General features: G+C 36.9%; 1 protein-coding gene across 2 annotated transcripts; it reads left to right on the forward strand.

The window, feature by feature from the left end:
* The first annotated feature begins 4,734 nt into the window (after positions 1–4,734).
* LOC124633464 (galactokinase-like) lies at positions 4,735–27,922 on the forward strand. 2 transcript variants are annotated; one of them, XM_047168693.1, is made up of 9 exons: positions 4,735–4,864; positions 11,470–11,637; positions 13,917–14,103; positions 15,672–15,798; positions 18,061–18,186; positions 21,356–21,537; positions 25,771–25,886; positions 26,194–26,352; positions 27,743–27,922. In XM_047168693.1, the coding sequence occupies exons 2-9, from the start codon at positions 11,470–11,472 to the stop codon at positions 27,854–27,856; spliced, it is 1,179 nt and encodes a 392-aa protein (XP_047024649.1). In that variant the 5' UTR covers positions 4,735–4,864; the 3' UTR covers positions 27,857–27,922. The 2 variants fall into 2 exon arrangements, with proteins under 2 accessions (XP_047024649.1, XP_047024650.1); XM_047168694.1 differs by having other exon boundaries at positions 4,747–4,860; positions 11,468–11,637.

A 27,922-nucleotide genomic window follows, 5' to 3' on the forward strand; every position in this document is an offset into this window, starting at 1 on the left:
CTCGACAACTGAATATGTAAACTACCTCGTGTTTGGGCTTATATTATTTGAATTGACTAGACCTTTGCAACAGTGAAGGTTCGGAGCTGACCTGATGATGGAGACCAGAGAGGGTTGAGGGAACTCGATAACAGAATATGTAAACTACCTCGTATTTGGGCTTATATTCTTTGTATTGATGAGAACTTTCCACTTATATGGATAGTGACAAGTATTTGTATCACTGAAAAGCTGTAAATAAAAAACTTTTTTACAAAAAAATTAAACCGACTTCCAAAAACACTAAAAAGCAAAAAAAAAAAAACTAATTTTAGGTGCATCGGCCTAGAAGTCGGTGGCAAAATTAACTTAGTAACATCCATTAGACACCGACTTCTAGGGATCGCCCTAAAATTAGTTTTTTTTTTGCTTTTTAGTGTTTTTGGAAGTCGGTTTAATTTTTTTGTAAAAAAGTTTTTTTTTTGGTGTAAAAATATGTGCCTAATATTAATTAAATTCTAACAAGCTAAGAACACGGAAAGTATGGTGCAAATTCTTGTCACGTTTCAATAATTCAAACAGAGTTTCTTTGCTGTTTTATTCCAAAAATAAAATGTTCATTTAGCTACCATCTTTTATTTTAAGACCTTTTAGACGCTATTTTTAAATGCCCAGAGTAAATTATCATTTTTAAGAAAGAATAAGGTACGGAGAGAGAGAGAGCAGTTTTTTTTTATTGCTGCTGTGTTTTTTAATAGGATCACTGAAATATTTTGCGTCAAGGTTGAACAGATAAAATTATCGAAAAAGACTGCACAATTTTTTTTTGCAAATAATTAATAAACTAATTGATAAGCTACCATTAGATAGTACGATAGTCACGGCCAAAGTTTTACAAGCTAACAGTTACGACGGGAGTTATCTCCGCGGTATCTGAGGGGTCATAAACTACGGATAAATAGTTTGATAATGCTTGACGCTAGTGCTTGGCACACACTGGCTGATTGATAACATTGTTTTTATTTTTTGACGTCACTATAAAAATGGCGGAAAGGCGGGAATTTGAGAGGTGACTGGAAATTGTCTGACCAGTGAGTTGCACTATTTAACCACAACGATAACTGCTACCCGTTGTAAGTTTTCTTTAGTTAGAGAATTTTTTGAGGTAGTTACATTAATAAATCTATATTTTTGTATTATGCACCTACGTAAAACGATATTATTGCACCATACTGTAGTTTATGTAAGATTGAGATAACTATCATTGAGGAGATCGAGGACTGAGCAATCTATCTAAATTATTCCATTGGGCGATAGGCTAACAAATTGCTGTAACGTTTAGACAATTGAAATTAATTATTGGTGTAGCAACACAGAACTTGTGTTATTTGAATTTGTCTTCAAACTAATCTGAATCCAATTTCATTTCGATCTTACCATGAAGTAGGTACATGTACACATTTACGACAATGATAATTTACTAGAAAAATATTTGTTCTTTTTTACCCAAAACTATACGTTTTCAACGTGTTTAAATATGGTGTTTGTACGAATTAATTAAGAACAGTCAAGTATTGCGTGAGTAGTGTCAGTCCATAATGTAGCATTGTTACTTAGATTTGTATGCATCGTTACGGTCCACCAACTAAGCTAAACTATGCAGTTAGATATAAGAGTTCAAAATACCTACAGTAAGAAAATGCCATGATCATGCACATACATACGGTAACGTATTAATAAGTAGTTTTTTTTTTTTTTTTTCCGACGTTAATAATCATCAAATGACCCCTCCCGCTGTGGGTTAGCAGCGGTGAGGGAGTGTCAGACTCTTACTGACTAAAAACCGTCGTGTTCCGTCATAGGCCTTTTATGTACCAGGGCCGCGGTATCTCTTTCGAACAACCCGCAGCCCCGGCAAGCCTTGGCCCTGCTGGGCCCCGCTGGGGTTGCTGACATCTCTTTGAGGAGCGCGTGGAACAACGCGCGCCGTCGACACGGGTCTGTCGTCTAAGCAGACAGAGGGACGATGAGCCACCCGATCTCACCGCCCACAGACCCACGCCTACGGTGGCCGGGAGTCATCTCGCGACACCCGGGGCCCATGGTGTCTACCTGGTCCAGCGCGGCGGCCGGGATGAGAGGTGCGAACTCTCTGGCGTTCCGCCTCCTCCTTCTCGAGCATGACCGCTTCGCAGAAGGAGGCGACGGCATCCCACTCCCTCTCGCCCCGGACCATGGCCTGAACCAGGGCCGGACGCGAGAGGTCGCCGCCGCCCAAAGCCTCGACGAGGACCCGGCGGTGCCCCTCCCATGCGGGGCACACCTGGACTGTGTGGTCCACCGGGTCCTCGGGGCTGTCCGCACAATGGTGACACCCGGGCGCCTCCTCACGACCGATGCGGTGCAGGTACCTCCCGAAACAACCGTGTCCAGTGAGGACCTGCGTCATGCGGTACGTGGGGGCGCCGTGACTCCTCCCGAGCCACTCCTCAAAGAGGGGACTTACCGCCACGATGGTGGCGTGCCCTATTAATAAGTAGCTTGAATAGTATAATTTGTATAGAACTCAATTTGTCTGCGGACGTTGCGACCGGCGATGTCGCTCCCGTATAGGCCTTGTTAGCCATCAGCGCAAGTGCCAAAGCCAAACCACCTGAAACGGATGCAGCTTTAATCATCTTTTATAGATGTTATCAGGCCATAGTAGAATAGTATAAAAACTTAAAGTTTGTGAAGTTGTAGGGGATAATTTTTGGACTGTTAAATTCCGGCTAAGGGAATTAGGTAACCTAACGCACGTTAGTCTTTCAGGCCAAAACGGCGGAGCATATTGAGAGGAAAGCCATAGACAGGTGGTATCTCAGAAACAGAGATACACTATATACTTTTTATTCAGAAGTGGGCAATTCCCCCAGCACTCAAGACGCAGTCAGTTGCGTAGCGAATAATTTCTTTATCTTTGGAAACTATTTCACCCACAAAATCTATAAAAGTAGTTATCGAAGTATTCTTGTTTTCTGTCTTACCTATCTTTTCTTATTTGTTCAGCGCCAATGTGAAAATGTGTCGAAGCATGATTTATGCGTTTTAAGAATATCCTCCTTTGGGTATTCTGTGTTTTGATTTCTGAATGCATAGACAGCCATTATCCGAACACGGATTGTGTTTTTCCTTTACCCAAAGATAGGGTAACAATGGTGTGTTAACAGGAAAATCATGGTGTCAGACACACTTATGTTATGTTAAGCTATCATTGTTATACCCATAAGTGTATGGTTTTTTTTATGAATCGCCTACACTACATAGGTATAGCTTGCTTACATTAGTACGTATTTATTTCTTGTCTTGCTATGACTTTCTGAACGGCTTCTTTAAACATGTAAATCTACAGCTAGGTATGTAAATGATTTATTTTGTTCATCTATGTAGGTACGTTTGACATTTTCAGGTCTGATTTATCTGTGTGAAAGCATAGACACATGTTACCTACCTACGAACGGATAGTCCATACCAATTTTGTATTCCAAACTTATGAATCGTCGTCCTCCGAGCCTTTTTCCCAATCATGTTGAGGTCGGCTTCCAGTCTAACCGGATTCCAAACTTATGAATGAAGTCATGAAATATTACTATTGGCACTGGAATCGATATACGTATCCAATATTTTTTGAGGAAGCAATTTCTCTTAAGTGTAGAAAAAATGCTGCGTGTTTTATATGATTAGGTAGGCATACAGTTTTTTTTTTATAGGTAAGTATGAAAAAGTGGTCTTGGTTTCAGATTTCATGAAGATTATGTATTTTGTGAGAAAATGGGAAAATAATACTGAACCTAAGAAAATAGGTCCCTGTTATGAATACCTAATGAATAAAAGTAGAAGAGAAACAAAGAAAGCAAGAAACGTTTGAGGTATCCCAATATATTCTTCACTTGACGCAATGGTCTAAACTAAACTAAATTATTCACTGATCCTAGCCCAGATAGAGAGATCAGAGATCCCAGCCTAGCCTTTGCCCAACTATGTTGGGGTCGGTCACCAGTCTTACCTATTTCAACCAACTTTATGTAGTATTTTTCATGTAGCGACTGTCTATCTGACTTCCTTAACCCAGTTACCAGGGCTACCCAATACTCCTTTGTTTTTTACTCACTGTTTTACGCGTTAAATTGATTTGACAGGTGGCATCGACAAGGAGATTTTCCAATGTTCTGATAGATAAGTATTATTGACATGTAGCCTTTTTTGGAGCATTGGTGCGCACTGTGAGAAATTCCGAAGCATTTCTGGATGTTGAGAAGGAGTAATCTAAGGTATGATTAACTGGACACGTTATGTATAGAATAATGTTCTGTTTTTAGTACCTATTTTGAAATATATGTAAGTACTTATACGAAACCATATTTTGACTAAACAGCGGAGAAAACTTTAGCCAAGACCAAAAAGAAAAAGTTTTAAACTTTTCACTTAAAAACTATTTATTAGGGAATAGCAATTAAAATTTTTGTCAAGCAACAAAACTGTGACTGGGTAAAAAGCTGACCAAGCGGTCACCCATCAAAAAATTAAACCGCACCCACTGTAACTTAACCTTCCATGTTTGTTTACACGACGGTCGACGAGCCTCTGTTCACGTAACCCAAGACTATACGAACCACACCTCCAGCTGACGTCATGTAACAAATTCTGTAACACAATACTTCAGCAATTTAAATGAATAACGTTCGAAACAAATGCATGACGCGTCAATTGTAAAACAATTGTGTCGTATTGAGTACTCAGCTTAAGAATTTATTAACGTTTATATTAAACATTGCTATCGGCCATAGTAGCTTGTGTTGTGTGAGTGACGGCGCTCGTGTAGTGAAAATATCTAAACAAAAAAAAGGTACGCGTTTATTGATAAGTGCTGTAATGTTTATTATGGTCCAGACTTCGGAAATGAGTTGATAAGTTATATAGTGTCTATAAAAATAGTGTTATAAAACATATGTAAGGTAAAACCGTCAGTTTTGTTAAAAACATGCAGTTTTTGGAATGAAAGTAAAATAATTGGAGGTAAACGTGTAATCAATGACACTTCATGTTTTATGTAAGTAGTGAAGAATAAACGAGCACTTGTAAGTGTAGTGATGTGTTTAAACGTTTATTGTTTATCGATATTCGATTCGTAATTGTTTGCAGTAATGGTATAGCAGTACCTATTTTACTCGTTTGTTATTGATAACGAACGTTTTTTCGAGTAGCTACAATTTTATTGTCTTTAGTATTGAATTTTTATCCTTAATTGAATGCTAGAATAGCTGTTGAAAGAATAATAAACCCAGCTAACGGTAAGGATTTACTCGAACGAAAATGCTAATCAAGATTTTGTTTGAACATTATTCTTTCTGTACTTGATTTTGCACGAATGTCGTTTATTGGTAGGCAAAGTTGTCAAATGCATTGGTCAGTAGAAGGTCCAAGAGAGGTACACTTTAGTAGACACAGACCCGGTGAACTTTATACCGCCTTTTTATATTATCATCTTTTCTCGAGTTATAAATGGTGAAGATAACAGTAGTAGGTATTCCATATTCAGCTATCTAACTCTCTTTTAACTGCGGGTTATTTTATTAAGTCTTTTGTCAAAACGCAGAAATACTTATACTTGTAGGATAGGTAGGTACTTTTTTATTTTTTTTAAACGACGTGAAAAAGCATCAAATGACCTCTCCCGCGTGTATTAGCAGCTGTGAGGGAGTGTCAGACTCCTACTGACTAAAAACCGTCGTGTTCCGTCGTAGGCCTTTTATATACTAGGGCCGCGGTAACTCTTTCGAACAATCTCGCAGCCCCGGCAGGTCGGTAGGTAGGTACTTTAGTATAAAAAATCTTATTTTGATCATGGCGAATGTGTTCAACGGTCACATTCATTCACCTCTCATTCCGTTCACTCACTCTTATCAATGTTTGTATAACCTCATTAATCTGTGTGTACCGTTTTAATTTCGCATAGATAATGAAGACCGAGATTAAATTCTTATAAGATTTTAGGATCAAAAAGTTATGCGTATGTTCGTTTTGATGATCATATTATCATCAAAACGAACATATATTACCTAATTTACTACACTTACTTAATTTTGATTGGATTAAACATATCTAACAATTTACATTAATTCAGAAAATACGGTTAATAATCTTAAAGTAGGTCCATCTACAAGAAAATATCGCGGGTAACTGCTTACTACCCAGTTTTGCGTTTTCAATAGCCACAAGTATTTTGTACTAGACTAGATTTAGCTTACCATCTAACTCCATACTGTATTGTTTTCTTCTTAGCGTAAAAATCGATCAAATTGATTAGCATTTTCAAGTTAAAATTACTCAAAGAAGACGTTATAAATTCACTTTTGAGACATATTTTCCTCAATTAACTACACGTCACAACAATTAATTAAAATTTCGGAAAGAAAGTCTTATTTAAAGCATTGAAGGACATCTAGTCATAATCTTGATGAGTAGACATTTGAGATGCAAGTAAACAATATCGCAGTTTAAACTGGGGTCAAAGTAGGGATGCTTACTAATTATAACGTAACACTTGGCTAACAAGTGATAACATTAATTTGCCTAGCCTATATCCAACTATGTTAGGGTCGGTTTGTAATCGGAACGAAGTCAGCTGAGAGCATGAGTAATGCTTACTTAGTATTTTATACGGAGCTACTGTCTGTCTGACATTCAAAGCTCAAGTAACGGTACGACTAACCTTAAGATGTTTTTTGTTTCTTCTGTAGCTTCTTTTCAGGCTGTGATGATTGTCCTCCTAGCCAATTATCGGCCACAGCTGCTATTCTCATATAAGGAGATTAGACAACTATGCAGATCATCATTGAACATCCTTGGCAGTCGTTACGGGTAGTCAGAAGCCAGTAAGTCTGACACCAGTCTAACCAAGGGGTATCGGGTTGCCCGGGTAACTGGGTTGAGGAGGTCAGATAGGCAGTCGCTTCTTGTAAAGCAATGGTACTCAGCTGAATCCGGTTAGACTGGAAGCCGACCCCAACATGATTGGGAAAAGGGTCGGAGGATGAGACAACTATGCAGATCATGGCTGGTCTCTCTTGAACCGTGTCGATTTTTCTTCCCATCGGACTATGAGCGTAAGAGAATAAAAGTGAACCTGGTTATCGCGTACGATTTTGCAACATAATAGTACACGAGACTCCTGATAAAATGATCTCCTTTGAAAACAGCCACTATGGCTGGAAATATCTAGAGAATATTATTTTTAGAATGTTTGGTTTCTGAATGGCTGTAGTTACTTTTTGATATAAGACGAAAAAGACGTTGGTTTGAATTCACAATTACATACCTTCAAAATAAACCGTCTGCCAATCATAAACATATTTATATCGGCCGACAGTTAAGTTTACAATACGCGGAGACCCCAAACGGCTCGATAAGTTTATTAACTGCGTTAAACTTAGTGTTGGAGAAGTTAAGCGAATTATAAAGTTAATTTGTGTTTGCGACATTTCGGCTCCCGCTCACCTCTCCCCCTGAAAGTCGAGCCTGTCAGTCTAAGTTTGTTGTGTGATTGTTGTCCCTTCTCTGATGACATATCAGTTATAGAAAGCAATAGTAGGCTGCTTTGACATTGAAAAATACGGTTGCTAAGAAAATAGTTATGGGGTTTTTCTAAGATCTAGCTAAGCTGTAAGATTCCTGGTCAGATTTCTACATATTTTATTTCCATGATTTGTTATTTTTTAAAAACGTGAGTTCTGTATGTGTTATATTCTAAAAAAACAACATTTTAAATCAGCTGACACATCCAGCGTTATATGGAAAACGTTTTCTTTAAGACACTTGTCCCGATTTCATTTCTCGGAGTCCTGCATCAGACACATTAGATTTATTTGTCATTCAGCTCGTTGTAAAGGTCACGACAGAAAACAGTTTACTCTATTGAGTTAGTTAAAGTGTTACTTACTCATATTACGTTGACATTGACCCTTTCGAAAATAACTGAATCACGTGTTCGGTCTTAAGAGGGGTTCGGGAAGGCTCAATTTTGGCGCCCGCCTACAAATGGATATAAAGAGTTCAATTGTCCTCAATTGTGCGGCTGGGAGGAAATCTTATTTCCTACTAGCTTTTGCCCGCGACTTCGTTCGCGTGGAAAAGTGACTTCCGGCTGATTTTTTATTTGACCAACATATGGCGCTATATGTCTGAAATAAATTTTATTTTCTATTTTTTTTTTGTAATAAAAGCTATCCTATACCCATTCTCATGTTTTAAACTATGTCTGTACCAAATTTTACACAAATCGGTTCAATAGTTTAGGCTTGAAGAAAAGACAGACAGACAGACAGGGTTACCTACTTTCGCATTTATAATATTAGTTAGGATTTTCCAATCAGCTTACTCTGTATAGGATGTCGGTCGAAGTATCCTCAGGATATCCCTCGAGGTATGGTTTGCATGGAGCGACTGCCTATCTGACCTTCTCAACTTCTTTCTTTCTAAGACTGGCTGTCAGGCTTTATGGCTACCTGTCAGTAAATATAGTCAAAAATGTTTAGCATGTTTTCCACAACACGGAAGAACTTGTTATGAAAAAGAACCATTTAGGGACCGACAGCTTTATGACCCTATGACCTATGTAACAATATTTTAAACTTTTCGACGGTATTTTCTCCTGCATGAGTTCATGGTGACCTCCTGCAGGATGCTATTAAAAGCATTCGACCTACTTTATAACTGAATGATGTTTTAAAATGTTCTGGTAAAGGTTTTACTATCAGTATTGATTGGATCCTGTTTTTAACGATACCTAATTACAGTACCTTTACATTGTGACACCATTTTTCAACTGGGTCTGACTTTTGCAAGATACTTTTTTCACGCAGAGCCGTGCATTCGGTTCAAAAACCTGCCTCAGGACCGAAAATGTATTGTGGTTAACCCGTATCCTGCATAAATCTGACTCGGCTTACAAATTAGTGTCTCCGTGATTGACATAGAGACACGAATTTAGATGAATTAGAAAGAATTTAGATGTAGACTAACTGGCATTCCCAAAATTCAATATATCTGTTGTTGTAAGCAAAACCACAGAAAGATAGAATACTGGGAGCAGTCGTTGGATATCGCCAGTATGTCGCTTGTGAGATGACGTCAAACAGTGACGTATGTATAAAGAAGACTTCTTGCATCAATGTATACTGATTATATCATTATCATATAATCATAATGTTTGAAAGCTACACTCTTCCCGAGTGACATTGGCTATATTTTATCCAAGTACGGGCAGTAGTTCCCATGGGAAGCGAGTGAAATCGCGGGACATTGGCTAGTTACGAAAAATCGAGTAACAATGAAAAAATAACAAACAGATGACTTGAGAACCATCCTCCTTTTTTTGAAGTCTGTTAATAAACTTCTAGTATAAGTACAGGTAGGTATTTACGCTTAAGGAGGATAATGGTAAATTAGTTATTTTCGCTGTCTTAAGAGGACGAATTGGAATTTTTGGCGCCAAGGATTTCAATTTTTCTCAGTAAATACAAAACGGATCAAAATACAACTTGGTTACCTGAAAGTTCATGATATAAACCTTATTTTGTTAGACGTAGAAACATGATTAGGTAACTTTTATAACAGAGAAAAATATATCAAACATACCTCTTTTTAAAAAGAGATTCACATCTTATGGGCATACGGGACCGATTTAAGCCTCTTAACTTTTTTAGTAGTTGAGTATGTACATACTCTTTAAAATTGTAGGAGGAATTTTTATCAAATTATCATTTCTAAATAATAAAATTACAAAACCATTTTGTCGCTTACGACTTTTAGTTATAAGCTAGCGCGCGTATTGTTATCCTCGCCCCGCTCAGACGCTCCGACCCCTTTTGGCGCCTTAGATGCGCGTGCCGGTTATGGAATTATTGTTGACCAATTCCTCGCCTTAAGTATAAACTATTAGTATATTGTAACTATAGTTCGGCCATTCAGAGAATGCGTTCCTGACACGTCGCGATTGAACTGACGACGTAATAACATTCATTGATTATTGATATAATAATGTTGTTTTAATGCTCCTCAATTGTTAAAACGGTAAACAACCAGCAAAAATATTTTTATCGTAACTGCAACGCCATTGCAAAGTTACGTCGTCAGTTCAATCGCGACGTGTCAGGAACGCATTCTCTGAATGGCCGAACTATAAACAATATGATTATGATAATTTAGAAGTTTTAGCTTCAGCTCTGTTGTCTGTGACAGACGTCACAAGAAGTCAGAAGTTTTGGAAATCTGACAAACTAACTTATTATAACTAACAAGTTCATTTTGCCTTATCATTCAGTACTACCATGCTTAATTCAAGTTCACTAAAATCGAGTAATAAAGACAAAAAAAAACCTGAAAAGTTGGTTGAAAATACGTTATATTAAAGTTTTATTTTATGTTTTTATTTTTTTATATAATCTTTGTTTTTAAGTTTCCATTGCAAATATTGTACTTACACTAACTGATTTATGTAAGTAATTGAATTTTGAAGTCGTGTAAATAAAACAAACAAATGAATAAACGCTTTAGTACAGTTTCCTTGTAATTTAGAACTAAAAAACAAACTAGTCGTGTATTTTCGTCAGTACTCAGAGTGAGTGCAAAACTTCACACCAATCGAAGACCGCGAAGTGTGTCAAGTTAAGATTCCAAGATTTTCTTACATACATACTTAGTTACAGGTGAAGCTAATACAAGCGTGTTAAAAAATATTACACTGTTCCATTATAAAAATAAACTTGTAAAACAGGTAATCTATGAACTAAACACCGCCTTGTAAAACAATATTATGCATACAGTAATAATACTGATAAATCTTGACTAACAGCACGAAGTTCCGATAACCTGCAGTTATCGGGCTTGACCATAAACTAAAGCTGTAAAGTTAGATTGGATACTATCGAAGTAATAATGTTATCTAGTTATTTAACGAAGATAAGTATTAAAGACTGAAGGGGGTCGATGTTACTAGGAAATGAAATCATATGAAAACTGAAAATATAAAAATTAGGTACCTACATTGTAAAAGTGTCATTTGAAAAAATTACAAATGAAAGGTAACTTCAAAACAAAGAACTGATGTCAGCAAAATGCCAGGTGTACTGTCATCATGACAAGAAAGATAGGAATAAAATGATGACGACTTAGATTACAACTATAAATTGTATGCAGCATAAAAATGCTGTATAAAACTTCAAGTAATTTGAGATAAGGTGGATCAGGACGGTCATCTGACAAAAATTAAAATAAATAAATATTTAACCAAGTTCAAAAAAGGAAGATTATTTCATCACGTCATTACATCTCGTTTTCCTGAACCGATTTTGATGAGGTTTTCAGCATAATATTTATAAAGCTAAGGGGTCGATTTTACATTATTTAAATAAGATTTATTTTTTTTGTAAAAGGTTTTTTTCTAATTATTAGATGTCCAATGAAGCGATAGCAAAAGGTGAGGCGGTGCTCCTAAAACAAGCGTGCGACAAATTTGTCGCAGCGTTTGGTCGCAAGCCGACAGTCGCGGCGTGTGCACCGGGCCGAGTCAACCTCATTGGAGAACACATTGATTACTGCGAAGGATTTGTGTTGCCTGTGGTAAGAAATGAAGAACTTTATAAGTTTTCCTATGACATACCTTTTACCACTGATTCATGTTGCACATTATTAAACAATATTTTTTAATTGTTTTTGTTCTGAAATCAAGCTTGGCTGCCATATAATAAAATTAGCTTTTGTCCCCGACTTCGTTCGCGGTGAATAGTGACTTCCGGGTAGATTTTTGGGTTGACGCTGAGATGGCGCTGTATGTCCGGTTGTATAACAGTGTTCTAACAAACGTACCTTTGGAAAGAAAAAAAAACATTAGAGCGACAGGATACAAGTTTTCATAAATTCGAATCTGGAGTCTCGTTAATAAATCCTTAACGAACTTATAACAAAATGTTGTTAAATGTCGCCTACAACAGTTGTAAACTCACGAAATTCGATTTAGTAAAATGTTTCTAATTGTGTTTTGTTAATAATGATAAATGACCGTTTCCAGTAAGACAAAACACGGCTCAGCTGTTTTACACTAAAACAAAAACTTTGTGAATATCTTGATATTGCTTTCAATAGCAGATAGATAGTGTCGGCGACGGACTACGCGCGGCGAGCGAAACATAGACCCTCGGACACGGGGGTCTCAAGTAGTGGCAGGCAGAGCCGTCCACAGTTAGGCGCGCACCGGTCTCCTTCCTTGAATTGTAAATATTTCGTAACTTTAAGTGTCTTGTTTACTTGTTTTATGTAGTAATATTATGTTTAGATTAAGATAAGATGTTATTTTTTAATTATTATGTGCCATGTTTTACTGTGATTTATGTACGTATAAGTGTTATGTTGTTTAAGTTTAATGTGTACCTTAACAATAAGTTAAGATGTCTTATATTTGTAAGTAATGTTGGAAAATAAACATATTATATTGGGGTGGTTTTATTTAGTCAATATTTAGGATACCTAGAACTAAGTCGCCTGCAGCATGCTTTGAAGGGCCTCGCCCCGCTGCTGCTAGTGGTGAAAAGGCGGCTTAGTTACAGGAATAGGCGACCTGCTCTTCACCATGGGACGTGATGAGCAGGGTTAGGGAATCCGGTAAGTGCCACCACCCTAGGGTAAAACGCCGAGGGGTGTCAGCGCCAGAGAGCCAGGACACAACCTCGTGACCATGAATGGGTCAAAGGGTGGTTGGTACATACGGATCACAGCCATGTGCTAAGTCTCCAAGGCCAAAGGTTAGGATCACCACTTAGGCTTCCTAGATTAGGTCTAGCCTAGAAAATGGTGATCCGACTAAGAGACTTAGCATAGAAAACTAGGTAGATTCTTATGGGAATAATATATAACGTAATGTATACGTATTAGAAACTAATTATAATTGGAATTGTAACTAGAATAAATACATTGTAATATAAGAATTTACCTATGTATGACAAATAAAACCGCCCACAACCGAGCGCTAGTGTTGTTTCAACGCGGGCCCGCGACCCGCTCAATAAAAGGCGGGCCGCGGCGCCCACACAGTCAGTCATCATCGAGCCTCCGTTGAAGCAACACGACGCGTCCGGACTGTTGGAACCAAGAAATGCTCGTGTTTTATTCCTGAAATCCTGATCCCGAGAAGGCGTATCTGTGTGACTTCGTGCCAAGTTCTTCAGCGCACAGGCAGGGTGCGCGGGGTGCGGCGTAACCGGCGCTTTAACATCTTCTTCGCGTCGCATCAACTGGGGAGACTGTCCCCGCCGCCGACTACTATCTTCGGGTGGCGATAACAGATAGGTTGAATAATAATTAACGATAGATGTTTGTGTTACTAACAAAACCTAACTAACAGGTACAGTCAACTTCAGGTCAGTGGTAATAGTTTTATAGGAAAATCGTGCTTATTACTATAGAGTTAAGGTGCATGACAGTTACCACTAATGTGCTGTTTACTGTACACTTCAAAATACTAAATACTTAATAATTTCTGAGAACGTACAGTCTATTGCGTTGTTTTAATGTCAGCTTGTGAAATATAAATATATGACTTTACAAAAAAAGATTACTTTCCCGTAAAATGACTTTTCCTAAATTGGCCATTTGAATAATTGGTTCATTAATTTCTCTATTCTGAAGATATTAGTGTTATTAATTAAATTCAGAAAAGCGAAGGTATTAGATGAAAACTGTACTACAAAATCAGAAATTAAAATCAACCTAACTATAACTTTGGGACACAAAAGTCCTATTTCCAATTAGTCAATTTTACTCAAACAAGTTATATTTCAGGAATAATTGATCATCAGTGTTGTCAACCAGGTTTTTGTTACATAATATTACCATTTCTTCCCCAGGCTTTACCGTTCGTGACCCTAATAGCAGGAGCTACAAACAACACAGGAGAATGTCGGTTGGTCTCCGTGCTAGGATCAGACGAGGAGGTGAAGACAGAATTCCCAGCACCCACAGCATCGAAGCCATTGAGACCCGGCCCGCCGGCGTGGGCTAACTATGTTAAAGGGGTGGTCGCTAATTTTCCTGGTTAGTATTTTAAGTAGTAGTATTTTATACCATATTAAAAAAAAGAAAATTCATTTATTTTGAGCAAATAGGCGACATAAGCAAAATAATAAAAATACAACAGAAAAAGACAAATAACAGTAGACTAAAAATATGAATCTGATTATAACTACCGGTGTCAGAGTCTGCTGTACATTTTTATTTTGGTATTCGATTTTGACAATCTTTCTAATTATCAAGGGGAAATTCACATAATTATCTTAAATATTGTATGAATTGTGAAAGTTTCTCCATATAGCCATTATTGTCTGATAGTAGCCGCTTTGATTGTCAGGGTTTCAGGATAGGTCTAGATTTTATTCATAGGTATGGCATTTACAAAACTACATTTATAAAATGCAGGAGCACTTAATATAAGTAGGTAATGTAGTTGCTTACTTCAAACTAGGTACTTTACTTAAGGTGTAGGTGTTGTGTTCCAACTTTACCAAATATGTAGGAGTATTTTGTTCCTTATAACCTTTTCTCACAAGTGGCTTTAATTAGAGAACTTATTTAATAAGGTTTGATACTCTGATTCATATTTTACGTAAGTGGTTTTTAAACTAAACTTTAAAGCTGGAATACTGAAAACTAAGGGTTTTCTCTATGTTTCAGAGATTCTTACACTATATGTATATGTCGAAAAAAATAAAGATCATAATTATTACTTCTATAGATTTTTTTATAAAGGTTTCCAATTAAAGAACGCATATTGTTTACATTGCGTTACTATTTTAATTAAGTAGTATGTAAGACAAAATACTCATATAACTTAACGCTACAGTAACTTCAAAACTGAGCTCGCTAGCTAACACAAAGTTTAAAGTTATTCAAAATACACAGAAACTTGTCTATGCTTCGAAGAACTTCTTTGAAAAGTATTTACAAGTTTTTTTTAAGCTACGCTAGTTTGCTCTTTCTATTTAAGTATTGTTTTTGGACAATAAAGAACGTTATCATTGTGTGAACTCAAAATGTAGTCAATAAAGGAGATGTCTGTTTTATGCAAGCTACAGTTATTTGCATAGTTATGCCTATTATGCAAATAACTGAGAATTTCAATAACCTGTCTGTTTATTTGCTAACTGGATATACAATTTTGACATAAAACCCATAAAATTCGTATCTCTAGTATGTATATCGTTAGATAGGTTATTGAAGTCAGCCATAAATTATCTACGTATAGCATGGTTTTCAAAGCAAATATCAGGCTACTTGTTTGATGTATTTGCTTTCTTTTGAAAATTATCGGTTAAACCTTTATTTCCACCAAATGTCCAAATTCAGGATCAATCCTCTAAAATCCCATAGTAATCACAATAACCTATTGCCTATCTGAATATTCATTAAAAAGGCAGGCTGTCAATATCAAAGATTACTATCTATATATACATATATGTATATAAAAGAAATACATAAAAGAAAGTCGTGTTAGTTACACATTTTATAACTCAAGAATGGCAGGAGCAGCTTTTCTCACCATCTGGGATGCGGGTGATACCGCGGGCAGAAGCTAGTTAATGATAAAACTATCTTGTTTAACCAAGGTGGAGTGAGCGGTTTCGACGCAGTCATCGTGACAGACGTACCAATGGGATCTGGTTTATCCAGCAGTGCTGCGATTGAAGTAGCTACCTTCACACTGCTGGAAGGTCTGACCGGTAGGACTGTGAGGTGAGTAGCACTGGGCGTAGGTAATCATCAGCCTTTTGTTTTTTTTATAACTGTACCTACATCGGGACACCTTTTCACACACGGTCGGTTAACCCCATGGTAAGTTATAAGATAACTTGTGTTATGGGTACCAACACAACTGATAAACTATTATAGCTGCACATACAGCTATATATAGCTACATAGTGAAGTGCTTTTAACATAGTTTTATGTTTTATATACTAACAATTTTGTATAATACAATATGTATGTTAGTCTTTAAGGTATATATCTATGGGCCAATGCAGCCTGATAATCAAGGTTTTTTGATTTGATTTGATATATACATATTTGTATATGTAAAAATATTGTAACAGCCAGACCTCGGCTAACAAACATGCTCATTACACAAATGTCCACCGAACCGGGAATCGAACCCGGGACCAAGTCCTTTCTACCACGTCCTAGTTCTGGCGATTGGATAAAAAAAATAGTATAAAATAAATATAGATAAGGATATCTACTTATATCTTTTCTTCGTAGGTGTAGCTTTTTATAAATATGTACATGAACAGAACTTACTAACATTATTTATTTCTGCATTTTTTAGTTTTCCAACAAGAATAGACTTCTGTAGATAAAAGTATTTTGTATAGGGCTTCAAATGAGCAGTTCTGATTTCTTAGGAAAAGGATAACATTATTACATGTAATTTCTCTTTACATTCGCCTAAACCTTGAATACATATTGGGCTTTTTGTTTTGTCTACATATTGGGTCAAAGAGTCAAAAATTATTGGAATAAATTGGCCCCCGCTGACGGGACAAAAGGTTAGCATACTACTACTACTCGCCCTCCGATGGGTTCAAGGGGTCTCTTGGTGAAAGTAGCAAGCAAGTTTTGTTGAAAAAAAAATAATAATAATGGCACTGTGGACTTTATTGGATGACAATTTGTATGTAAAGCAAATCAACTAAATGAACAATCAAACTTCGTTAAGGAGTCAACCACTCTAAACCGCCAACCATGTATTGCTCTATACGCTAAGCCAAATCGAAAGGAAAACCAAAAAAAAGCGTCCAATGACAGTTTAATTCTATTGAACATACGGTCCAGTAGTTTCATTAACGCTTGATAATTAAACGGCGCCTCTAAATTGACTTTAATTAAATAGCAGTTCATATCTACGTTATGTGTGTATGTATGTTCACTTGTTTCAAAGCGAAGATTTATTCAGTTGTGTAGAGGACATTGCCGTGAAGGTTGAAAGCCTTTTTCAGAAGCTGAATAGGTATTTTTTTTTAGGATTGAAGGATTCGAATTGATTAGATCATAGGCCAAAAATTGGTTAAACCGACATATTTTTGTCTCAAATACATGAAGGGTAGCTCATTCACGATATGGGTAATTTATTTCTGGTAGATCAAATAAGGGCATTGAACAAACCATACCTCATTTGTCTTAGAGCGCTTTCAGCCTGGCGGATTTTCCGACCGGATTTTGTTTTTTGACACGCTTATTTAATTAGCTTTACTTGCAACTATGTATGTAAGAAAATCTTGGAATCTTAATTTGACCCACTTCTCGGTCTTCAATTAGGATGAAATTTTGCACACGCTATGAGTTCTAATGATAATACATGACTAGCGTGTTTTTTAGTTTTTAATTTACAATAACAAAAAGCTTGTTACACTACACATAACCATCTCTCAACAATTTAGTTTCATGCTATTTAAATCAGTATTGCAAAACCTGCTTGCGTGGGTGCTGGCTAGATGAACCGAAACAAAAGGGGCAGTCAAATGGAGATTAGATTCGTCACACGAGCTGTTATGTCAACTGTGAACGGTTGCAAAACTGTTCTAGAGAAATGCTTTTGTTTAGACCTGTTAGTTGTCTGAAAATGTTACCGGCAACGCTGTAACCATGATTTTATGATCAGCTTGAGAAAATAGATTGTGGCCTGAATGATATGGCTTACTATGTGTATGTTTCTACAGACAGGTAGATATAACTTTTATTTAGATGGGTTAAACGTTTTGTTCATGCACAGTTTCGTGAAAATTGAACGTGGACTATGATTCCAGGTTGCAAATTGATAGATCTATTTTCTGCGCCTACTCTTTCTATCCATACTTTGATTGACCGTATGAAGTTAATGTGAGATGATGATGTGTTGATAACAAAGTACATATACAAAAAAATATCACAGCCTTTTTAACAGACTACTCCAAAGAGTATAAACTTTATTATCAGAGTACTTAACAGTTGTTTTCTTTACAGCCTAGTGGAGAAAGCCAAGCTATGTCAGAAAGCAGAGCACGAGTTCCCCGGCATGCCGTGCGGCATCATGGACCAGTACATCGTCACCATGGGCAAGAAGGACCATGCTTTACTCATAGATTGCAGGTTAGTGGAGAAAGCCAAGCTATTTCAGAAGCACATGCTACAGATCACGCGGGTGAGAATCTTGCTTTGGTACATGCACGAGTGGCTGGATGCTCACGTTTTTTTTAAATTTAATGCACTCTTAGGGTCAATTCCCACTGAAAGAGCAGCGGCCGGCAGCGGCCGTAAGAGCACGGACAATGTAAGAGCGCAGCGCGGCGCGGCCCAGCGCGGCGCCGCGCGGCCCGCCGCGCTCGCGCTCAATCACTTGCATTTACGGCCGCTGCCGGCCGCTGCTCTTTCAGTGGGGATTGACCCTTAATGTGTCAAAAATTTCTGGCTAATTGTGTATCGAGCCATGTAAACTAATAGTGTTAGGTACGTATAGTAGTAGTATAGAGTTCCGTAGTCATGCATTACCAATGGCTAGTGGGATTTAGAAGCTAAGTCACGGACGGACAGACATAATGAATCTTTAATTAAGTGCGCAATTACTGTGTGCGTTTCCCGTTCACTCGTCTCTGCTTTAGTCAAAAACTGTTATCTGTGTTACCCGCTGTCTGTTTGTGCTTCTGAAAACTTTGAAATATTATACAGGACCGAAAATGATGTTATACCAAGCTTAGCTACACTGTCCACTAGTATTTCTAAAATGACCACAAAATTGCTTCTTGTTCTCGAGCACATCGTACGTTGTACATTACACATACATACGCATGGTTGATTCCTAAACCTATTTGAAACGTTGCCATCAATAAATTGAAAGAATTATACCTAACTTTTATTTTTAGTGTTTAAAAATAAGAGTAAATTAAGCCACCGTAAGTTTAAATCAGCTAATAGGTAAGTTTTAGTACTTAGTTGTTCTTTTACTGCCTACTAGTCCGGGCTTACTGCGCTCTAGTGTAAAATAACAAGAAGAATAGCCAGCATACTTATCATTCGTTCACTATCAATTTTGGTGTGAAATAATATATCCCTCCGTAATGTGCGGGGTGTACACTGTACCCAGTGAAACAACATTTATTGTGACACGAGAAAATGGTCGGACCAGTTCATATCGAACAAATTATTGAATCGTGAACTAGTATAGACTTTTATGTCTGACATTTGTGTCGTAAGTTCTATCGTGGTCTGAGCTTAGATAAACCTAAATAAAATAAAATGGATACAAATAAATTTTCTTCGTAAAATATGGGTTATTGACTTTTCTTCGTAAAATACGGCTTTATAAGGATGCTGTATGTACATACAGTCTGCCAAGAAAGTGATATAATGTGTATAATTTCGGTAAGGTAATAGGTAATCTAATATCTATCTAAGTTAATTTATCTCACGGAAAACAAGAGGAAATCGACCTTATTTTTATATGCTTAGAAAGATTTCTTCGTCGCAGTTTACATGAACCGATGTCTACTCATGAAGTTCAAATGACTCTTACCCATTGGGTGGTCGGCCACATGTTCGGCCTACTTTAATTGCAGGTATTTTTTTATTATGTAATTGTTGTTTTATTTTACCGGAAAATAAGAAAATGTTTTTGCGTATATTTTGCTGAGTATATTAAGTTCTAGCCACAAACAATGTGTGGCTTCACTTAGCCGAAATCAAGCTTCTAAAAATAATTTGGTCTGGAACTTTCCGAGAGTACTGGCTATTCTTCTGATTATTTTACACTAGAGAGCAGTAAGTCCGGGCCAGTAGGCAGTAAAAGAACTATTAAGTACTGAAACTTACATATGAGCTAATTTAAAGTTACCTTGGCTTAATTCACTTTAGGCACTAAAAATTAATGTAAGACACTTATTTCAATTATTATTTATTTCGTCATTATTATCATTATTTATTATGTTTAGGATTCAACAATTGTCCATTGCCACTACATTTGTTTTTAGTTTGGTATCTTCTATCTTTGTAGGTACAAAATATTTTTTTTTCACGTTGCATGTATATACCTACAGATATTTAAATGAAGTGCATAAGTTTTCTTTTCAAGCATTATTACAAAAAAAAAAACTGATTCAAATTCATTTCTCTTGAGTGTAACCTTTTTAAATAGCCCTACCTAGGATATTTGAAGAAAATAACTTTTCACATCGCCTAGGTCCAATAATAGAGGTTCTATCTCATGGAGGTACTTATCCAGGAAAGTACTATCAGCCTTATCTATTTCTGTCACAAAGCAGCTATAGACACTGTTCCATTTTCAAAAGTGCCCTCGGGCAATTACTGGCACACACATTAGACATTTCAGCTTAGTTGCACAGTTTGAAATGTCACTAGTATTTTATGGTGCACCACACTAATTTTCACAGGAAATCAGCCACGTCCCGTGAGTTTTACGATACGACTTCATATATATAGACAACCTAGATAAATTGGCTATTTAGCACAGAAATAATTTTACAAATCAGTCAAGGAGTTTCTAAGATTTCCGTGTTCAAATAAACAATCTAACTTCAAACATGCAAACAAATAAACTCTTCAACTTTATAGATTGCGATACGCAGTAACAATTTCCATCAAATCCTTGTAAAGTCTTGGAGCTTCAAAACGGATCTCTTATGTGCTCACTCTATTTACTTTCTCATTAAATTTCGGGTACAATTAAGCTTTTCCGTCGTATTTTGTGTTAATTCAGATAATGGAACATTAACCAGATGACAGAAATAGTCCCTAATCTCTTTAAAATGTGGTCGGAATTCGTTGGTTGTGTAAAAATATATGGAACAAGGAAATAATGTCTTGACTGATTCTGTTTGCATGTTTGTAGATAAACCCGTGTACGTATGTTTCGTCATGAAAATTGGCAGGTAAAATACATGCATTTTGGCTCCAGTCTTTGCCATTAATAACAACATAATTTTAGATTATACGAATTATAAATTCAAACGCTTTTATTACTAGTTACATACGACGAGAAATGCGCATTTAATATACGATGGACACCCTCAATCGACAGTTTCGTAACTTTCATTTACAAATCAGGACCTGGCACTTACTAACTATCCCATTTGAAAATACCTTTAGGTATATCCTCTTGTAAAAGGTGCTCAAAATCATTATACTTTTCTATTTTCAAAGTCCACCTATATCCCCCACCTGTCTTTACTCCAATTTTATTTATTTGGGATCCTCGCAGCATGTCGATTCTTTCAGTTTTTTTTTTATATATTCACTTTTCCACCAGGTCATTAGAATCCCAACAGATCCCAATGGAGCTGGGAGACCTAGCAGTTCTGGTGACGAACTCCAACGTGAAGCATCAGCTGACTGGCAGCGAGTACCCGACGAGACGGGCGCAGTGCCAGGAGGCGGCCGACCGACTGGGATTATCGTCGCTTAGAGGAGCCAGGATTGAGGATTTGGAGAGTGAGTACCTTCTGGTTATAGCAACATAATTATGTGTACAGCTAAGGAGTGGGACTTCTTGCTAGAGTCTGTGCTTCCTGATTACTACTACCTAGGAATTGTCAAGTAAACAGTATGTAGGTTGCTTCTAAGAAAGCGTGCTTCTCATAAGGTAAGATAGTGGTCAAACGCGTGTCTATATTCAATAAAAGACAATCTTGTTTTACTTCAAAAAAAGGTTACGTAAAAGAATTTTAGTAATTAAATTAGGCACATTCTGTGTGCCACAATCTGCCTCAACACCTGACCAGAAAAAAGTTACATGCTGTTACTGACAATACTGAGGGCGAAATATTGTGTTTTCAACATAAATTCGATTAACTTTGGTCTCGCTAAAAAGAAGAATATGAATTCTGCCATTTTTTTGCTTACTGCCAAGATCTATTTGACTCGGTGTTCAGGAAACAAATTAAGAATATCATGGCATCTAGACAAAATTTTATATTGTTTTTTAGCGACGTAATTGACTACGAAAGTGCTTTCACTTTAAGTATTTTTAAATTGAACATTTTTTGATATTACCTCAAGTTCATAGTGCAATATGTTTCTTACGACTTCTATCCATAAAACATTCGTATAAAAATGTGCCCGGTTTTAATGCGTTGTTTATAATGCAATTTCATTTTGAGTTTAATCTTTCGTTGAAGAAAGTGCAGTTTCCGATCAGTGACAAAGGCTTTTAGAGAAGAATCAAACGAAAAAATCCATTTTGTAAATTAAAAATAAAACATTGAAAAATTCACAAAATATTCCATTCATTCCAAAAAGGCTAACATTTAAACTGTTCTAATCAAATACTGGCCAAAAACAACAAATATTAATTAATCAGAGCTGTTTACGTTTAAGCAAAGAGTTTCAATACCCGCTGCTTTGATCCATTATCACGAACTTGACAGTGAACTTCCTCAAGCGATCTTCTGCAAAGTTCGGAAAAACCACAGCTGCGGAAAACATTTTAAGTAAATTGTTTTAAGGGCTAAAGTACAGAGGAAGTTACTAAAGAAAGGTTGTTTAGTTAACATAGATATCGTCTATTTTGTTTTCTTTTGTACAACATCAGATTACTGACTAATTTACTAAAATTAGTCAGTAATCTCATGTCCTAATGGGAATCTTTCGAGTTCCTATCAATTAAGCACAATCGCCTCCGCTGCTAAAACGCTCATTTAGAATAACAAAGAATTTAATGGTAAATAGTTTTTGTAGAAAACACTACATATACATAGGTAGATAACACTTAAATATGCGAAACAACTATAAAATGTTGGTACCTTTATAGGAGTAAAAATAAAGATAAAATCAATAATTAAGAGGACGAATTGGAATTTTTGGCGCCAAGGATCTCAATTTTTCTCAGTAAATACAAAACGGATCAAAATACAACTTGGTTACCTGAAAGTTCATGATATAAACCTTATTTTGTTAGACGTCAAAACATGATTAGGTAACTTTTATAACAGAGAAAAATATATCAAACATACCTCTTTTTAAAAAGAGATTCACATTTTATGGGCAAACGGGACCGATTTAAGCCTCTTAACTTTTTTAGTAGTTGAGTATATACATACCATTTAAAATTGTAGAAGGAATTTTTATTAAATTATCATTTCTAAATAATAAAATTACAAAATCATTTTGTCGCTTACGACTTTTAGTTATAAGCTAGCGCGCGTATTGTTATCCTCGCCCCGCTCAGACGCTCCGACCCCTTTTGGCGCCTTAGATGCGCGTGCCGGTTATGGAATTATTGTTGACCAATTCGTCGCCTTAAGAGATCGCCGCTCCGCCTCGCCACCTGTTTACGTTTAGGAGCACCGTGCTGCTCCCCTCATCGCTGCCACTGTGGTGAGGCTGTCACCAGCCTCGGACACCACGGCCTGTCGTGCAGCCGTAGTGCGGGCCGTATTGCGCGGCACGCAAATATCAACGACATTATACGTCGGGCTCTTGTTGCCGTCGGGGTGCCAGCTGTACTGGAACCAAACGACTTGGCGCGCGACGACGGCAAGAGACCAGACGGCATGTCTTTATTCCCTTGGAAGATGGGTAGGCCTTTAGTATGGGATGCAACCTGCGTCGATACTCTTGCGCCATCCCATCTTCCAAGTTCTGCGTGCTGTGCTGCTGCTGCCGCTGCGGCCGCGGAGAACCTCAAGCGGCGGAAATATAGTGGCCTTGTCGGCAACTATTATTTTCGAACCGTTTGGGGTTGAAACCCTCGGGTCGTGGGGTCCGAATGCGCACACCCTATTTAAAGATCTGTCTAGGCGGTGACCAAAAGGCTGGCTATTACCTCGGACAAAGGATCAGCATGGCCATCCAACGAGGTAATGCTGCCAGCCTCTTGGGTACGCTCCCAGTTGACAGCGATGGGGATGAATTTTTTGACGCCTTTTAGATATAGTGTATATATATATATATATATTTTAATTGTTTTATAATTAAGAAAAAAACATTTCACTTCTCAAAAGCCGCTTCTATTCTTTACTTAATCAATATTGAAACTACACTTCAATCGAAATAATTTTCCAAATCTACAAAATCCGATTAAATACTTAATTACTTTGATTGTTTTGTTTGTGATAAAAGTGAAGAAATTACAAGGCACCAGGTGCAGTCTATTCAAGAAAACACTTTTTATAAGATCTTTCTAAAGCTATGAAGTTAATAAAATAAAGTTGTTAAAAATGAAGTTAATAAGCTATGAAGATAATGTTATGAAGTTTAAGTTATAATTTATTTTGTTACCATCTTGATACAATTTATTGTAGCTTAGAATAATAATGTTGGCACTTACTGTTATTTTTTGATCAGGTCTCACAAAGTATGATTCCTTGGTGACCAAAGTTTTTTGCTGTAACTTTTGTTATTATCAAGTTTTATTGTTATTTATTGCCGTACACACATATAGCAAGTATAGAGACAGACATCACTTTTGGAAACACAAATCAATAGAATTTTGCTAAGATATACGTAAACATGTTTATGTAAAGTGTTGTGACGTAAACATGGAAGACTAAGGAGCTACATCAGCTATTTTAACATTAAGGCCGCTGCCTCGAATTTTGCGGGCAGCGGGGCGGCAGCGGCGGCGGCGCGTGCGGTCACCGTTTGACTGGAGCTCACCGCTCGTTGCCCGCTCCCCGCGCCGCTGTATTCGAGGGCCGGTCCATTTGATTATACGCGTAAGATCCTGCCGCTCCCACGCCGCCGCCGCTGCCGCCCCGCTGCCCGCAAAATTCGAGGCAGCGGCCTAATAAAGAGGAGTTTTTTGTTTGTTTGTTTTTTTCTCAAAAGGCTCCGCAACTAATGAACCTATTTTAAACAGTCTTTCACTTTTAGAAAGCTACGCTCTGCCCGAGTAGCATAGGCCATATTTTATCGCTTATACATGTGGGAAAACGGCTAGTAGGTATACCTATAATAATTCAATATAAAAAAGTCTTTACATGATTGTGTATTTTAAGAACACAATCAACAATACATATTTCTCTGGCTTGATATAGTGTAACAATCATTAGCAAACTCCATATTATTGATCGATCTAATGCAAACTAGATCATGACTTCAGCTTAATCTAGGTCGCTGTGCAAATTACAGGAATAAACACTGTAATTATATTGACAGGACTAATTAGCAGCAATCCGGTGTAAATTCATTAGGGTTAGTTACAATAGTTAACTAGGTGTTTAACACATAATTATTGAAGTACTTGAACTGTGAAACAATTGGTGATGTCTTCGAACTGGAGGTCGTTGACCTCATAGTGAGTTGATAGGAGTTTCAAAGTGTTGTAACATGTTTGCTGAATTGTATTAATTTTCCGACTGTGTGATTCAAACTACGTGATAAGTGTGTTATATGAACGTTATAATTTTGGTCTATTTGGTGTTTAATGAATGAATAATATGAATAAATCTATAATGTGGTCATTATTCGAGGAGTTGATATTATGATTGTTTCGATAAGTACCCTCTTTTTGCATAGAGGATAATCCTCAAATTACCCCTTCTGATATGGGTGAAGCAAAAGAGATTTTCAGACTCTTACTGTTAAAAAACATCCATGTTCTTTCTGAAGCCCTTTGTATACCAGTCCAGTCTCTAGGGAATTCTTTCGAAAAATCTCGTAGCCCCAGCAGTCTTGGGGCAACCCTATGGGGCAGACCAAGTAATCCTGAGAGTATTGTTTCAGAGCTAAAACAACAGAACTGCGATAAGGAAGTGCTGATGAGAGCGAAACACGTCATAGAAGAGATCAGCAGGACAGAAGAAGTGGCCAGGGTTATGAAGCAGAAGGATTTCAAACGGGTAAGTTCAATAGAAATTTGAGCTGACTTCAAAGAAAATAGAAATAGGAAAATAGGAATTGAGAGCTTCCTTATTTATTTGAAGTTGATTATATCTCAACTATGGGTTTGTCTTTACGATCCGCTCAGAAATTGTGCTAGTACGAAAGCGTTTTAATTCAACCATTATAATTTTTACGTTCACCATTTTAATTATATCTTCATTTCACAGAGTTTAAAAGCTTCGTTTCAATTTTAATCTAACCAAATATGAGCAAATTAACATCATAAAATATTACTAATTTCTACACCATTCTTCTTCTTACCAGGTCGGTGAATTATTCTACCAATCCCACGACTCGCTCAGCAAGCTGATGGAAGTCTCCTGTCCCGAGCTGGACCAGCTCGTGGACATCATTCGAGACTCTCCAGGAGTGTACGGTGCCAGGATGACTGGTGGCGGCTTCGGGGGATGTGTTGTTACTCTGGTAAGAACTTACTTTGTTATTGGTAGCTACGTTTCACGTGACCGGTTGAGCCTTAATTGTATATGTGTGTTCGTGTATAGGTATGTATTTGTGTGTATGTTTATGTGTGTGTATGTTTGAGTATGTGTAAATGTATGTGCATCAATACCAAGTGCTTCTCTTACTTACACATTTTCACACACAAGTAGGTATGGCTGACACGCTTCAGGGAGAAAAAAAATCTATGCTTGTTTTTTGGACTAAATAGTATTGCTATTTCTGTATTGGTCGAGAGGAGCTAAATCCTGTGGCTAAATATTTTTTTTATAGGCGTGTATATCGCGTTAACCTCTCCCACTCCATATTTTTATTTTATTAATCGCGGGTTGTTCAGTTTATTTATATAAAGTTTAACAAAAAATAACTTTTTCCATGTATAATACTGCCAGTTAATGAGCAGCTTTACGCTACCAGTAAGTAACTGAAATTTCAATAATTTTAGTACTCGCAAATTATTTGTGGTTTTTCGTTGTAAAAGCTTTATTATTTGCAATTTCAAACACTGGTACATTATGAGATAGCATGTATTGTGGCTTAATTAATCTATCATTAACTAGTAATCAGGCTAATTCGGTATCCAAAATCAATATAATAGTAACATTTGCATTTAGCCGCACATCAGTATCTAGTAGTGACAGCCTTGTTTATGTTCTACTCAGTTGATGCAATAATAGGGAAAGGTTACAAGCTGATTATGTTATTATTAGTGACCTTTATTATTAACTAGCTGTTTTAATTACTGCGGTTTCACCCGCGCCCCGTGGGAACTACTGCCCGTTATCATCCTCCGAACCTTTTTCCCAACTATGTTGGGGTCGGCTCCCAGTCTAATCGGATTCAGCTGAGTACCAGTGCTTTACAAGAAGCGACTGCCTATCTCCTCAACGCTTTGGTTAGACTGGGAACTACTGCCCGTACCTTGGATAAAATGTTGACTATGTTAATCGGGAAGAGTGTAGCTGTCAGCAGTGCTTTTTTTTCAAATTGTTTCAGTAGTGTAGCTCTCAATTTTTGTAAGGTTTTCGCTAGAAAGCCATCCGTTGCTATAAAAATTCTTAAATGCTTCTAGATGTGCTAAATTGTTAACCATACTATTAATTGTAACCTTTAAGTAAATAAGTTAAATTACACAATTTTAAATAAAAATATATCTAGTGGCACTGGTAAAAAAAAATAGTAGAACACATGCAACGTCTTCCGATCAGAGCGGCTTGTAAAATAGTTTTTTCTTGCCAAGTGTTATCTTAACTTTAAAGTACAGAATCAACAACAATATTGTTCAGATTTATACATTATTGCAATGCGTATAAAGAGTATAAGCAAGTAATGTAATAAATCTTTTGTTTTTCAGGTACAGAAGAGTGAAATAGAAAACTTAAAGAAAAAAATATTAGCTCAATATAATGGAACTCCCACATTCTTCGTGAGCCAGCCTAGTGATGGGGCCAGATTGTTGAAATTATAAATAGTGCTGTTTTTACGTACATTTGTTATTTTTTAAACTCGTTGTAAATAAAATGATTTGATTATA

The sequence above is a fragment of the Helicoverpa zea genome, chromosome 9 (assembly GCF_022581195.2).
Source record: "Helicoverpa zea isolate HzStark_Cry1AcR chromosome 9, ilHelZeax1.1, whole genome shotgun sequence".
NCBI lineage: Eukaryota > Metazoa > Arthropoda > Insecta > Lepidoptera > Noctuidae > Helicoverpa > Helicoverpa zea.